The sequence below is a fragment of the Oryctolagus cuniculus genome, chromosome 7 (genome assembly GCF_964237555.1).
Source record: "Oryctolagus cuniculus chromosome 7, mOryCun1.1, whole genome shotgun sequence".
NCBI lineage: Eukaryota > Metazoa > Chordata > Mammalia > Lagomorpha > Leporidae > Oryctolagus > Oryctolagus cuniculus.
The window spans coordinates 42,462,666-42,476,392 of NC_091438.1; the positions used below are offsets into that span (position 1 = coordinate 42,462,666).

The following is a 13,727-nucleotide window of genomic DNA, read 5'->3' on the forward strand; positions in this document are numbered from 1 at the left end:
GCCTGCTAATGGGGCTGGGCCACCCTGTGCTGCTCCCTGGAGGCTGGACAAGGCTGGGATTGTTCCCTGGCTCCCCTTTGTCTCCCCACTCCCGCCTAGGCCTGGCCCGCCTGCCCGGCCATTCTGCTCTTTGTCCGACAGCCTGGCTGGCTGGAGCCTGGGACTCTGCCCGTGGAGCCCCTGGGGCCTGCCGACCCCTGGCTCTGGAGCACCCATCGCGCTGTGGGTAAGGAAGCGCACCTGGGGCTCGGCGGCAGCTCTTCCGGGGAGACAGGAAAAACTACCTGCTCTTGCCCCTACTGCCATGGCAACGCACATTTCCCACTCTGCTGCTCAGGGAAGGGACCCCAGCATCTTCCTCTCGCACTCTTCTAGGCTGCTAGGCAGAGCGGCCAGGACGGGCAAGACGGCCCCCTAGTCCCGCCCCTGGGAGGGGCGTGCAGAGACCAGGCCCCAAGTTTGCCTGTGCCCAGCAGTGTCCCCAGCACCCAGGCGAGGGGCGGGAGGACCCCCAGCTGGGGCAGAGGGAGCAGTGCGCGCGCGCACAGCACTGCCGACAGGAAGAAGGCGGGGCAAGGCCGTGGAGTTGCTGGAAAGTTTTGGCCTGAGGAGGTGGAGGGAGTGTCCTGTTCCCCCTCCTCTTGGGGCGGCACCGCCTGCCTGGCTGGCCCAACCCCTGCGTTTGTGCCAAGGAATGTGCCGGGAGAGGCGGCCGGAGAGGCGGGTGGGGCAGCAGAGCCGCAACCACCGGAGGCAGCGCACAGGTCCGGGGCTATCCGGGGCTAAGGGGCACGGGGCTCCGGAGGGGAAGGGGGCACCAGTGCAGTCCTGAGAAGTCGGGCATCCCCCTAATTCCTCACCCCACTGGCCGGCGTCCAGCTTCTCTAGGAATTTTCCCCGAGGGCCGAGAGCCTTTCCGTGCTCAGCTCAGGCACCATGGGCCAAAGCGCTTTTTGGTGGGGTGGCGGAACCTGGCCTCCCGCACCGCCTGAAGGAGGCAGGATCTCCCCGAGAAAGAACCGGGGCTGGGGGCTGGCTCTACGGGCTGGGCTTGCTACCAGGCTCCCGCAGTGGGGGCCCTGAAGGCCGCAGCGAGGATGGGGAGGCGCTGGTGCTGTGAGAGGGGGGCTTGCCCCACGGAACCAGCTCCTATTCGCATGCGTGCGCGGGCACTGCAGCCCATCCTGGGTCCCGGTGTGCAGGTCCAGCCTGAACCGGGGTGCAAAGGGGCCTGCAGCTGCGGGCAGATAGCTGATCCCCGCTCCCCGCTCTTATCTGTCTAGGTCAACGTGGAGGTGCTGGGCCACCATGCTCAGCCTCAAGCTGCCCCAGCTCCTTCGAGTCCACCAGGTTCCCCGGGTGAGGGGCTCTGCCCACCAACCCCCACTGCCCAGGAGCCAGACTGGGTCAGAGGTTCTGGCAATTGCCAGGGAAGTCTCTCCTGCAAACTGGCTCTAATCCCACCCCACGCCACCCCTTCCTGTTCACAAGCAGCCAGCCCCTGAGCCCCTCCCCACAGACCCTGCCCCAGAGCGTCTGGGCGACCCCTCCCCAATCCTGCGCTCACACCCTTGCAGCTCTTGCCCTTCGCATCTGCGCTTGGCTTTGGGGCCAGCCCATCCCCTTCGCCCCTGCGTGCAGCGGTCCCCCGCACGTGACCACCCCCCTCCCCCCAGGTGTTCTGGGAAGATGGCATCGTGTCTGGCTACCGCCGCCCCACCAGCTCGGCCTTGGACTGTGTCCTCAGCTCCTTCCAGATGACCAACGAGACGGTCAACATCTGGACCCACTTCCTGCCCACCTGGTGAGGGGAAGCGCTGCGCCAGAGCCTTGAGCCCAGAGCAGGTGCCCCGGCGGGCAGGGCCCTGAGCACATGCCCGCCGCAGGTACTTCCTGTGGCGCCTGCTGGCGCTGGCCGGCGGCCCGGGCTTCCGCGCGGAGCCGTACCACTGGCCGCTGCTCGTCTTCCTGCTGCCCGCCTGCCTCTACCCGTTCGCGTCGTGCTGCGCGCACACCTTCAGCTCCATGTCCGCCCGCGCGCGGCACATCTGCTACTTTCTGGACTACGGCGCGCTCAGCCTCTACAGCCTGGGTGAGCCGGCGGCGGGAGCGCGGGCGGGCCGCGGGGGAGGGGGAGGCGCGCCCCTTGAGCCTCAGCTCCAGCGCCCCCACCTCACCACAGGCTGCGCCTTCCCCTATGCCGCCTACTCCATGCCGGCCTCCTGGCTGCACAGCCGCCTGCACCAGCTCTTTGTGCCCACCGCGGCGCTCAACTCCTTCCTGTGTACCGGCCTCTCCTGCTACTCCCGGTGGGTCCTCAGGCCCCGCAGGTGGGGAGGTGGAAGGGAAGACACAGGGATCAGAATGACAACATGGCCGTTTATTAGGACCCAACTGTCAGACCCTCCATACCTGCGCCACCCCACCCCCCCCAGCTGTCACCCGTAGTCCTCCCAGCCACCTCAGAGGCAGGTGGCTGTAGCCCAGGTGCATCCACAGGCGGGCATGTGCGCGAGGGCTCGCTGGCCTGCGTCCTTCTCAGACCCCTCCCCAAAGCCAGTGACAATGCGCGCGGGTCCCCTACCCCTGCCTTGCAGGTTCCCGGAGCTGGAAAGCCCTGGGCTCAGTAAGGTCCTCCGCACGGCCGCCTTCGCCTACCCCTTCCTGTTTGACAACCTCCCGCTCTTCTACCGGGTAAGGGAGCCTGGGGCCCCTGCCCAGGCCTCCTAGAGCCCAGCCCCAGCCCCCAGTGCGGCCATGCCCGCCGCCTGCCTCCACCTCCTCCCAGATCCCAGCCGCATCCCTGCTTCCTCTCCCAGGCCCCTCCCCACCAGCCCTGCTTTTCTTTGGCCAGCTCGGGCTGTGCTGGGGCCGGGGACACAGCTGTGGTCAGGAGGCGCTGAGCCCCAGCCACGGCTATCACCTCCTGTGCGCACTGCTCACTGGCTTTCTCTTCGCCTCCCACCTGCCGGAGAGGCTGGCACCTGGACGCTTTGACTACATCGGTGAGAGTGCATGGCCCGGCCAGGGAGGGCCAGGGGTGGGGGGTTGGGGTGAGGACTTGTTTGCCTTCCAGGCCCGTCCTCTAGGGCCCCCTTGGCAGGTCGCAGCGCGACTCAGGGCAGGGATGTGGGGTGCTTTGTGCAGATCTGATCATCCCTTCTTCCAGGGACTCTGGGTTTCTTTTTCCCAACTGACATGGGAGTCGGGGGCCCAGAGCACGAGGAGGGTCCGGGCAGTCCTAGAACGAGTGTGCGTCCGAACTGCCCGTCTCCCTCCAGGCCACAGCCACCAGCTGTTCCACATCTGTGCGGTGCTGGGCACCCATTTCCAGCTGGAGGCGGTGCTGGCTGATATGGGATCGCGCCGAGCCTGGCTGGCCGTGCAGGAAGCACCCCTGGGCCTGGCCGGCACAGTGGCCACGCTGGGCGTGGCGGTGGCCGGGAACCTGCTCATCATCGGTGCCTTCACAGCCTCCCTGCTTCGGGCCCCTGCCTCCTGCCCCCTGCTGCAGGGGGGCCCGCCGGATGGGGGTACACAGGCCAAGCAACAGTGAGGCCTGAGGAGATGGAGGCCGGGCCCCAGGAGTGGGGAGGAGCCCAGGTCTGAGCCCGCGGCCCAGAGCGGCCGAGGAGGAGAGGAGAGGGCAGAGGGGGAGTGGGAATCTGAGGGCACCGGCAGGAGTGGAGGGGGCCCCCGGGGGGCTCTTGATGGGAGCAGGGAAGTGCTGAGGGTCTGCGAGGGGAGAGGAGGGGGATGAGCTGTCCATACCCACAGCCTGTGGGAGGTAGCGGTGAGGGGTGGGGCCCTTGTTTCTGTCTCTCCTGGAAGACCTGCTGAGCCCAGGGAAGAACTAACACGACTAACCCAGGCCCGCCCAGCGCTGGCTAACCCTCCCAGAGGCTGCCGCACACCTGCCCCAGCCCCCAGCAGCAGCTCCTCCAGAGAGAGAGAGATGTGTTCATCTGTCCTGTCACAGCTGTTGGGGTGCATGGTGGCTGGCAGGAGGACCGAGGCAGGGGAGGGGTGTGCTAGACTCCAGGAAGCCCCCAGTCCGCTTTCTCGAACAAAGCAGGTGCAAATAAAGTAATAAGGGGGGGAGCGGGGTTCTGGGGCTGACAGGGCCCGCCCTTCCCACACCGCCCACCCCCGCCCACAGACTGGACAGACACGGGCCCAGTTCCTCTTCTGGAGTTTATTGGGAGCAGCTGGAGAGCCGGGCCGGCCTGCGGGCAGACGCCCTAGACGGGCCCGTAGAAGCGCTGGTAGGCGTCCTGCAGGCCCACCTGGTCGGCCAGCTCGTCGCAGTCCGGGTTGAGCTCGCACACCTCCCTCTTGGGCTCCAGGGGATCCGGGTAAGGAGCCGGAGCTCTGGGAAGCCCGACAGTGGCGTCAGCTCCCCCCACCGCAACGTGCCCAGCCCCCATCCCCGAGTGTCCCACCCGAGCAGTGGGCCTGCCCCCCTCCCCGCGCCACCTGCTCTCACCCCTGCCCGTCAATCAGTTGGCGCCGGGCTCGCTTCACCACCTCGCTGCCCTCCCTCTTGGACACGAAGGCTGCAGGCAGAGGGGCAGGGGTCAGGTGGTTGTAGGCTTGGGAGGCCAGTGGTGGGGGGGGAGCGGGACTGAGGGGAGCAGGCTGCAAGGGGCGGGGCTGGGGGCCCCTAGCACCCCGGCCTCGTACCTGAGCCTCTGCCAGACTCTGCACCGCTGGGCTTTGCCTCTGCAAAGGAAAGGAGCTGGTCAGCCCTGCTCAGCCCTCGGGCCCCCTGCTATTCCCTCCTCTCCCTCGGCGAGGTCGGACTGGGGACAGACTGAGCCCGCGGCAGGGTCTGCCAGCAGAAGGGGTGAGCAGAGGTGGCGCCGCGAGTCTCCCCCAGGCAGCCCCTCCTGGAGTGCCGCCTGGGTAGGGGTGGGGACGCTCACCTGCCTGGCCAGCGAGGCAGAGTGCGGCCAGGGCCAGCAGGGCGACTAGAGTGAGGGCCCTCATGCTGTCGCTCTGTGCGTCCGTCCGTCCGTCCGTCTGTGGGTCGGCTGCTGCTCAGGACTTGGCTGGTCTGCCCTTCCAGCCTCCAGCACTCTTTATAGCCCCTGGGCCGTGCCCCGTGGGCAGGAGGAGGGCAGGGGCTGGGGAGGGGGATGGCAGGCCTGCCCGGGGTGTGGGCGGGTCATGGAGGAGTCTGCCAGGGCTATTTGGGGGGCATCCGCCCTGGCTCTGCGGGCCAAACCCCAGAGGGCGTTGTGGTTGGGAGCTGCGCTGCCTGGGCAGGGCCCCAGGAGTGCTGCAGAGGGTGGGCCAGTGGGGACAGCCAGGCTCGCAACACTGCCTGAGCCCCTGCCCCATGACCCTGGCCCGACCCACTCAGCCTCAGAGACCCCCGGCCCGGCTGGGCTACAGGAAGAGCCTAGAGAGGAAGGGGGGCTGTGAGGTCTAAAATAGCTTTGAGCAGAACTGGGATCCAGCAATCTTGTGGCCTGTGATTTGCACTGTTGGCCCCCTGGGCAGGAGCCAACCCCAGGGAGGAGCGCCTGCCAGTGCACTTGTCCCGCCAGCCAGCGAGACAGCCAGTGTGGCCTGGGCTGTGGAGGGGGTGGCAAGACAACGAGACGGGCCTGGTGTGAGACAAGGGCAGCCCCTCCGGGACAGAAGCAAGCGGTGGTCCACTTCTAGCGGGAGACACTAAGGGAGAAGGCACTGGCCGCGAGCCCGCCCACTGACAGCGGGACCGCAGAAGTTCCAGCACCAGGAAAACCCTGAAAACCGCCTCCGCAAAGGCGGCCCCCCCCCCGGCCCGGCCCGGCCCGGCCGCTCCAGCCCTGCGCTGCGGTCCTCGGCTGCTGCCCTCAGCGGGGAGACACAGGTCCAGTGGAGAAGGGGAGAGGAAGTAACCCGAGAGGGGAGGCGTGAGACCCGGGCGCCCGCGGTGGGTGCTCGGCCCGTGGGGAGGGGAAGGGCCTGTGTCAGGGATAACACGCTGACCCGTGGGGCCAGCCAGCCGTGTCTGATCCCGCAGGATGGACATTAAAGTCTCGCTTTTGCTGTACTCTGCGTCCCGCGTCCACGCCTTGGGTTTGGGCAGGTGAGGGTGCCTCCCACAGCCTCGGGGCTCTTCCGGATCTCGGTGCCCTCATGGAGTGAGGCTGAGGTGGACAGGGGAGACACATCCCACCCGATTTTGGGTGGCCTCCTCTGGCCAGGTGTTCCATCTCCCCATGGAAGCCAGAGAGAAGCCTGACACCATCATTTGGAAGACAGCAAAGGCCACACACACACAGCACTGTGGCAACCAGGTAGGAAAATTGGACTGAGTACTGCCTGGGCAGCGGGGCGTGGCCGCGTGTGCGACGCAGAACCTGTGTAAGAACTGAGCGTGCAGCCCGGATCCGCGGTCTGTGTACAGGAAGCAGCCAGAGACACGCAGTGAATCTCGGGTGTGTGCGACACCTCCGGGGTCGGGCGCTGTGTGCATCAGACAGCTCGACACGGTGGCGAGAAGCACACCATTCCTGCAGCTGTCCTCAGAAATCTGTGCTCATGAAATAAAAGGCTTCTTTGGAAAAACAAAAACAACAAAACAGAAACGAGAGCTCAAACACGGGAACCAGTGCACAAGTAATCCCCAGTGCGGACAAGAGTTCTGGCCTAAGGGACCCAGGAAAGGGGGAGCGAGGGAGCTCTTCCCCTGACAGTCCACGGGGAGACGCTGGGGTCCTCTGGAGATGTCCCTCGGACCAGGGACAAAAGAAAGCCCAAGTATCGCCGTTTTATCGGCCTGAAGACGCAGTTCATAAGCCCTCGGCCTTTTGTCCCTGATCTGGCTCGGATGAGGGCTGGCTGTCCCAGGCTTTAACCCTCCACGCAGGAGGAAAAAGACGATGCTGCCTGTTGGGTGAACAGGAGGAGCCCTGTCATGGCCCTGGGACCCCTATCACGCTCGCCCCCTCCCTGTGTTCCTTAGTTAACAAACAAAAGCATCGCAGAGTAGCAGAAGAGAATCGGAGGGGCCTGTTCAACCAACTGCTCCCTAAATCCAGATCCCAGTGAAAGGCCAGAATTACAGTAATGGAAAAGAGACTCAGAAAACGTGCCAGTCCCCTCCCAGACGCGCAGGGTGTCCCCTCGGGAGGCCCTGGGACAGGCTGAAGCTGTAGACTGTGTCTGCTCGCTGACAAGCGCTGCACTCAGACACGTTAGAAGAGAACTAAGCCTCTTCCTTCCTGGGTGAGCTGAAGGGTTAGCCCAATGCTCAGGACCCGGTTGTTATGCCTGGGCTGGAATGGGTCCGTAATGCAGGACGGGAGGGGACGGTGAGGAGGCGGCCATGGCCGCTGGGGAAGGGACAGCCTCCTGGACCGGGGTTGGTCAGCAGACCAGAATTCCCACATGTGGATCCGCACTGGGGTCAGACGGCTGCAGGGGCGGAGCACAAATGCAGGACCTCTGGGGCCTGGGAGTCCACTCCTGGGTCACGAAATGTCCCCAAGGCGTTTGAAATTCACCAAGAGGAGGAAGAGAGCCCCTGAGCTTTCTCCCAGACTTGAGGCCAGATGAGAAAGTGCTCCGGGTTAGATCCCGAGGACCCGGCCACCGGACAAGGGCTCTTAAAAGTTCACTTTGTAACTAAAACCTGGCCTGACATAAAAGAAAAGAAAGACAACACCGGAAGAACTACTGAGGGAGCTCACAACGTTTGTGTAAGGAGAGAGGAGGAAAAACAAAAACAAACAGCAAAAATCTCTGCCTCTGGTCTCCCAGGCAGGAGCGGTGACTAGGAGAGAGCAGACACAAATTCTTCTAAAAGAGGACAGGAAAATACTAATCCTACCTTGCAGCAAAGAGATATGAGAACAATGCAAGGAAGAACCCTGGGAACCCTAAGTGGATGTTACAAACACAGGCTGCCCTGGATGCGGACAAGAGGAAGGAATGACCCCCATAGGACCAGGTCCCACCAGCAGCCCTGGGTGCATGCAAAGGCGGCACCTGTCCTGTTGGGACACAAGGACTGTTTTCCTTGACACCCTGGCTGCTTGCCCTCCAGACATGCCAACCGGAGGGCCCAAGGGGGAATGGCAGGGGGAATGGCAGGGACTTCCGGGTCCAATCTTTGAGAAGCTAATCAGACTAGGACCAGAACAAAGAGAAGGGTTGTTCCTAAACATGCCCGAGGCAGGAATCGACCTCTCGTGCTGAGGCTCGGCATAGGAGTAGGAACACAGGAGGGGCAATGAAAGGACCAGTGGGAAGACAGAAGAGTGGACCCCCTGGTCGGACGGGGGAGGTCACAGAGGGGCACTGCCAGCTGGACACAAGCGGCCAGGAGAAGCCTGCAGGAGACAATGCCCCACCTCCCTCCACAGAGAGGGGTTCCAGCCAGCAACAGGATTAACCAGGGAAGGAGCCCTGCCTGTCACGTCTCCCTAATGCATCCCAGAAACCAGTGCAAGACCCAAGAACTGTAAACCACACTGCCAAGCTCGCCACCCCATGGTACCAGACCCTTCCACCCTCCTGAGTGGAACCCCGGGTGAACACGAATGGCCCAGCGCGGCAGACTTAAAACGTGCATCGTGGGCCTGGTCCTTAGATTCAAGGAGCAGAGCCTCCTGGCTCCCGGATGGGCAAGCCCCGACACCAGAGGAAACTGCGACACATTGGCCGGTGTTGCCACGAGGGCTCCTGGGAGCCCCACCCTGTCTGGGCAGGCGTTAGGAAGGTCCTGGAGGAATGCCCCCTTCCAGGGAGTCAGCTACTCCTGTCTGCAGGTGATCGTCTCCTCTCGGGAAAAAGGGATCACGGGAGCAAGTCAGATACTGGGGACGGCTGATCGGTGTGGGAAGCGGAGACTAAACCCAGGAGGAACACCAGATATCGTACGTCAGGCCCTGCCCAAGACAAAACAGAACTGAGAACAGTTTTAGGGCTGACTGGCTATTGCCGATTGGCTCCAGTGTCCCCAGGACAAAGGCTGTGTCTCACAGATTAGAGGAGAGCCCGATCCCCTGCGGCGGTCTCCACAAGAAACTCAGGCAGTGGAAGGGTTAAAAGGCCCTTCGTACAGCACCACGGTCCTGGTCCTGGCTCTTGCGGCTCACCTGTGGGAGACAGCACACTGGGCGCGGCCCTTGGGGCACTCACCCGGGCCGGGAAAAGACCTTTTCTTCTAGAAGGCCTCAAGCCCATCCCTAGGGGCCGGCTGAGTAGTACAAGCACGGCTGCCTGACCTCCGCAGGGCCCTGGAGGTGAGCACTCCCCATCAGGTCAGGGAGAGCTTGAGTCAAAAAGCTGCGAGGTGGTTGCCAGACTTGAATCCCGCAATTCAAAGCCATATTATTAGAAAGGGATGATTGAGGGGCCGGCGCTGTGGCACAGTGGGTTAAAGCCCTGCCCTGAAGCACTGGCATCCCATATGGGCGCCGGTTCTAGTTCCGGCTGCTCCTCTTCTGATCCAGCTCTCTGCTGTGGCCTGGGAAAGCAGCAGAAGATGGCCCAAGTCCTTGGGCCCCTGCACCCATGTGGGAGACCCAGAGGAGGCTCCTTGTTCCTGGCTTTGGATTGGCACAGCTGCGCCCGTTGCGGCCATCTGGGGAGTGAACCAGTGGATGGAGGACCCCTCTCTTTCTCTCTCTACCTCTCTCTGTAACTCTGTCTTTAAAAAAAAAAAAAAAAAAAAGTAAAAACAAAGGGATGATTGAATCCTAACAAGACACCTGCCTTAACCATGGAAGGGAAAGGTGAGCCAACAAACACCACGGCTGTCTGGTTATCGCAGACCACCAACCCGAGGTCAGGCCAGGTCCGAGGGTCGCCACTGCATGACGGGAGGAGGCTGTTAGTGGACAGATCGTCCCCAGTAATAGAAGGAAAAAGACAGGATGGCTATGCTGCCTCTGACAGCAGCCCGCGATCCTTACGTGAGGGTGCCGGATGACCTAGCAATGGATGGGTCAGCTCAAAGTTGTATGCTCTCAACCGAGCTTTAGAAGTCCCTGAGGGCCTCAAGGCACTGTACGTAGATTCTAGACGTGCCTATGGGTGGTGCATGTCTTTGGAAACGTCTGGACAGAGGGGGCCTTATAAGCAGCAGGGGAAGGAACCAGCACACGGCAACTCGCCAGGCCAGCTTTAACCAGCCTCTTACTCCTAGCCGAGGTGGCTGTAGTTCACGTACATTGCCATCAGAAAGGAACCACCATGGGCGCTGTAGGAGCCTGCCTTGTGGAGGAGGGCTGCTAGCCTCCATAGAAGAAGAAATGAAATTTACCCAAGCCCAAACAGCCCTAAAGCAACATTAAGGCCCTGCTTTAGGAAAGAGAGGAACTACACAGACTAGGGGCCACACAAACTGAAAATGGAGAATGGGTGCCCCCTGTTGGGAGAGAAACGGTGAGAACTCACAGAGGGAGGCACTGGGGTCCCCAGGCTCCGTGGGATGTGATACTCAGAACCTATGGATGCAAGGGGGCTGTGGGGATGCCAGAGGGTAGATAAAACCAAGCAGCAGGGGGAAGACCTGCTGGACTAAGGCCTTTTCAGAGCCCTCAGGTGGGTCCACAGAAATGCCGAGGAGGAAGGCTGCAGTGGTTGCTAGTAACCATGGGGCATTTTTCTGGCTGGGTGGCAGCCTTCCCCCTCACAAGGGCCACCACCAGAAATGTCATCAAGATAGTACTAGAGCCGGCGCCACGGCTCACTAGGCTAATCCTCTGCCTTGCAGTGCCGGTACACCGGGTTCTAGTCCTGGTTGGGGCACCGGGTTCTGTCCCGGTTGCCCCTCTTCCAGGCCAGCTCTCTGCTGTGGCCCGGGAGTGCAGTGGAGGATGGCCCAAGTGCTTGGGCCCTGCATCCCATGGGAGACCAGGAGAAGCACGTGGCTCCTGGCTTCGGATCAGCGTGGTGTGCCGGCCACAGCTGGCCGGCCGCGGCGGCCATTGGAGGGTGAACCAACCGCAAAGGAAGACCTTTCTCTCTGTCTCTCTCTCTCACTGTCCACTCTGCCTGTCAAAATATATATATATATATATATATATATATATATATATATATATATAGTACTAGAAGAAATGGTCTGGCCTGGTAGAAAATGTAGAATCAGACAACGGAAGTCATTTTGCATCAGTGGTACTGTCAGGGTCGTGGAAAGCCTGGGTTCGCAGTGGAACTATCCCAGGCCCTGGCGTCCTCCGTCTTCAGGAGAGGTAGAGAGGATGAAGCCAACTCTCACGAGGCAAATTTCTAAACTGACCTTGGAAACGAGGCTGCCTTGGACCAAGTGCTTTCCAACCGCACTCCTCAGCGTTAGGGTGGCTCCAAGAAGGGCGGTGGGGTTGTTCCCTGTGAAACGTTAAATGGGCTCCATTACTTGGCTAGGGCGACCGACCTTCTCACCACAGAATCCGAAGGCCAGTTCCTAAGAAATTACATGCTGGCCACGTCTTCCACTTTGTCATCCTCAGGTTAAAAGGACTCCTTGCATTCATGGATAAAATGAACAGGAATAGATCTGAATAAAGCAAATCTGCATAAATGGTAACCAGTAGCTCTACTTTTATTTTTTATGTTGCTTAACTGTTTTATTTGAAGGAAACCTGTGTGATTTAAAAAGTTATAGCTTTTGCAACTTTATTACTGGTTATATACATTTGGCCACTATGATGTGCAAGCAATTAGAAAAAGTCAAGTATTTGCTTGTTTTTATAGTAGTTTGTTCTTGTTAAAAATGTTCATATGATAATGTCTGTAAACAGCACCACTTTGATTACAATAGATGTAGTGTTGTAATAAACTGTTTAATGGGGAAAAAAAAAAAAAGGACTCCTTGCCCAGGCGCCTCCTCTAGAGCTCACTGATCGTCTCAGCCAACCAGGAGCCCTGGTGTAGGTGAAGACAGGCCAAGAGGACAAGTGTGCACCACGCTGGGAGGGCCCCTACGGCCCTTGACCACTGAGACAGCTGCAAAGGGGTGGCCTCACTGGACTAGAGTTAAGGGACCAGGAGAAGAAACTCCGGGACAAAGAAAAGGGGGCCAGTGGGAGATGCGCCAGTCACCAGAAAAAAACCCTTAAAGAAAACCTTAAAAAGACCAAGCTCCAGTGAAAGTACCCAGTCGGCTTCCTCCTTGGAAGCTGTTCTGGCTGGGGTGCTGAAAGCACTTGTAAGCCCAGGGGTATAGGGGGACCCATATTGGGGGGCACCAGAATACCCACCTATGTTGGTGATCAATGGTACCAGGACCCCAGCTCCACAAATGACCCACTGGATGCTTGTCTAGTCTTACCCTGTGCAACCCTGGAGAAGCAAAAACAATGACCCCGAGCAGATCAATATCTGCACCGAGTTTGGGGATCCCTGGTGGAAGCCTTGTGGGGATGAGGTTGCTGGACCGCTAAATACCGGGGTAGACAGCTACGCACCCCCAGGCTGAGTCACCAAGACAAACTTCATAAGGGCTCCACGCCACCCAGCTGTCAGGGCCGCCAGTGCAACGCTATACTATTGATAACTATTAATAACCCAGCCACCCTGGATCCAGACCCAACGGCAGCCACTCAGGAGCATGGGTTAGCGGCAGAGAGCCGATCCTGTAGGATGACTGATTCTCCAATAAATCAAAACTACAATCTCGCCCCAGGTGACTGCTCCTCCTTCAACCCCGAGGAGTACCCTAACTCACCAAACCAAGACCCTAAGAAGGCAAAGACAAGTGAGGTACGGGACCTGAGGCAAACTCTAGAATTTGAGACAGGATATGGAAGTGTGGATGCCTGGGTTGACTGGGTGGAATTTTCAGTACAATAAGAGTGACTGTTATGCACGTGCGGCAGGACGTGGGAACCACTACTCTTGCCTCTCCAGGTCGGGGCGGAGTGCACTAGAGCGGAGGAGAACTTTCGATCCGCACCAGCATCCTCAATGTGACTGGTGGGCCGGACGTCGGCAACTGCTCGGCCCTCCTGCCCTTGGCACACCCGGGGCGGACGTCTGGCGGTGGTGGGGAAAGAGGAGCCTCCGCAGCCAGCTGCCGCTTATTGCACTGGGACTCGGGCTTTAGCTCAGTTGCTTATTCCCTTCACCCTGGCATCGCATAAAATAACTAATAACAACTGACGAAAATGAGAGCTCTAAAGGGCTCCTCTGACCCAAAGACAGTGATTCAATCAGAGTCCCAAGAGGAGTCCCCAGTGAATTCGAAGCTCAAAATCAGATAGCCGCAGGATTCGAGTCAGCACATTAATGAAAATGCTGATTGGATTAATTGCATTTACTGTAACCGGCAAAGTTTCAACAGATCAGAGATGCCCTCCAAGGGGCAGCCAATTGGACGCCATCAGTTGAATGGCTTGGGGAAACCAAGATATGATACTTGTGAAAAGAGAGGTATCCGTGTTAGGTGCACAGTGTTGACTGTTATTCCTAACAACTCTGTCCCCAGTGGAACCACTGCCAAGGACACACGGGGCCCGACTACTCTGGATAATGAATGGAACTGACGGCTCACATGGGCTGGCTGGAGGGATGGTCTGGACAATGGAAAGGCATGGTAGCTCCCCTCCTAACACCCCATCACTGCAGCCGTAACGGAGGCAACTGCCCACCAGCAAATGCCCATGGCGTCCAACAACAAAATTTACTGTTACTAGAAACTAAACCAGACTCACTCTATGAAGGAGTCAACAACTTTTAGAAAGATTTAAAAACCAAAAGACACCAAAGTAAAAATGAAAATG

The 13,727-nt window shown here is 60.1% G+C and overlaps 2 protein-coding genes across 7 annotated transcripts; one reads left to right on the forward strand and one right to left on the reverse strand.

Annotated features, from left to right (window-relative positions):
* The first annotated feature begins 69 nt into the window (after positions 1–69).
* PAQR6 (progestin and adipoQ receptor family member 6) lies at positions 70–6,043 on the forward strand. Of its 6 annotated transcripts, none has more exons than XM_017345796.3 (8): positions 72–226; positions 1,284–1,359; positions 1,677–1,804; positions 1,887–2,092; positions 2,183–2,309; positions 2,598–2,694; positions 2,855–3,005; positions 3,282–6,043. In XM_017345796.3, the coding sequence occupies exons 2-8, from the start codon at positions 1,309–1,311 to the stop codon at positions 3,554–3,556; spliced, it is 1,035 nt and encodes a 344-aa protein (XP_017201285.2). In that variant the 5' UTR covers positions 72–226; positions 1,284–1,308; the 3' UTR covers positions 3,557–6,043. The 6 variants fall into 6 exon arrangements, with proteins under 6 accessions (XP_051714514.2, XP_017201285.2, XP_051714516.2 ...); XM_070077584.1 differs by lacking the exon at positions 72–226 and adding an exon at positions 679–764; XM_051858554.2 differs by having other exon boundaries at positions 70–226; positions 1,887–2,309.
* BGLAP (bone gamma-carboxyglutamate protein) lies at positions 4,181–5,066 on the reverse strand. Its single transcript, XM_002715383.5, has 4 exons — positions 4,926–5,066; positions 4,684–4,722; positions 4,487–4,556; positions 4,181–4,371 (listed from the first exon to the last, which is right to left on the reverse strand). Exons 1-4 carry the CDS (start codon positions 4,987–4,989, stop codon positions 4,242–4,244), a joined length of 303 nt encoding a protein of 100 aa, XP_002715429.1. The 5' UTR covers positions 4,990–5,066; the 3' UTR covers positions 4,181–4,241.
* Positions 6,044–13,727: the final 7,684 nt, after the last annotated feature.

What these genes read in the sequence shown, in the direction of transcription:
- PAQR6 (XM_051858554.2), top strand. Translation starts at nt 1,309, where the DNA reads ATGCTCAGCCTCAAGCTGCCCCAGCTCCTTCGAGTCCACCAGGTTCCC. An exon ending in GGCCTCTCCTGCTACTCCCG is followed by an intron (nt 2,310 to 2,597) that starts GTGGGTCCTCAG and finishes CCTGCCTTGCAG; the next exon opens with GTTCCCGGAGCTGGAAAGCC. An exon ending in TGGACGCTTTGACTACATCG is followed by an intron (nt 3,006 to 3,281) that starts GTGAGAGTGCAT and finishes GTCTCCCTCCAG; the next exon opens with GCCACAGCCACCAGCTGTTC.
- BGLAP (XM_002715383.5), bottom strand. Translation starts at nt 4,989, where the DNA reads ATGAGGGCCCTCACTCTAGTCGCCCTGCTGGCCCTGGCCGCACTCTGC. An exon ending in CTGCCTCGCTGGCCAGGCAG is followed by an intron (nt 4,723 to 4,925) that starts GTGAGCGTCCCC and finishes TTTCCTTTGCAG; the next exon opens with AGGCAAAGCCCAGCGGTGCA. An exon ending in AGAGTCTGGCAGAGGCTCAG is followed by an intron (nt 4,557 to 4,683) that starts GTACGAGGCCGG and finishes CTCTGCCTGCAG; the next exon opens with CCTTCGTGTCCAAGAGGGAG.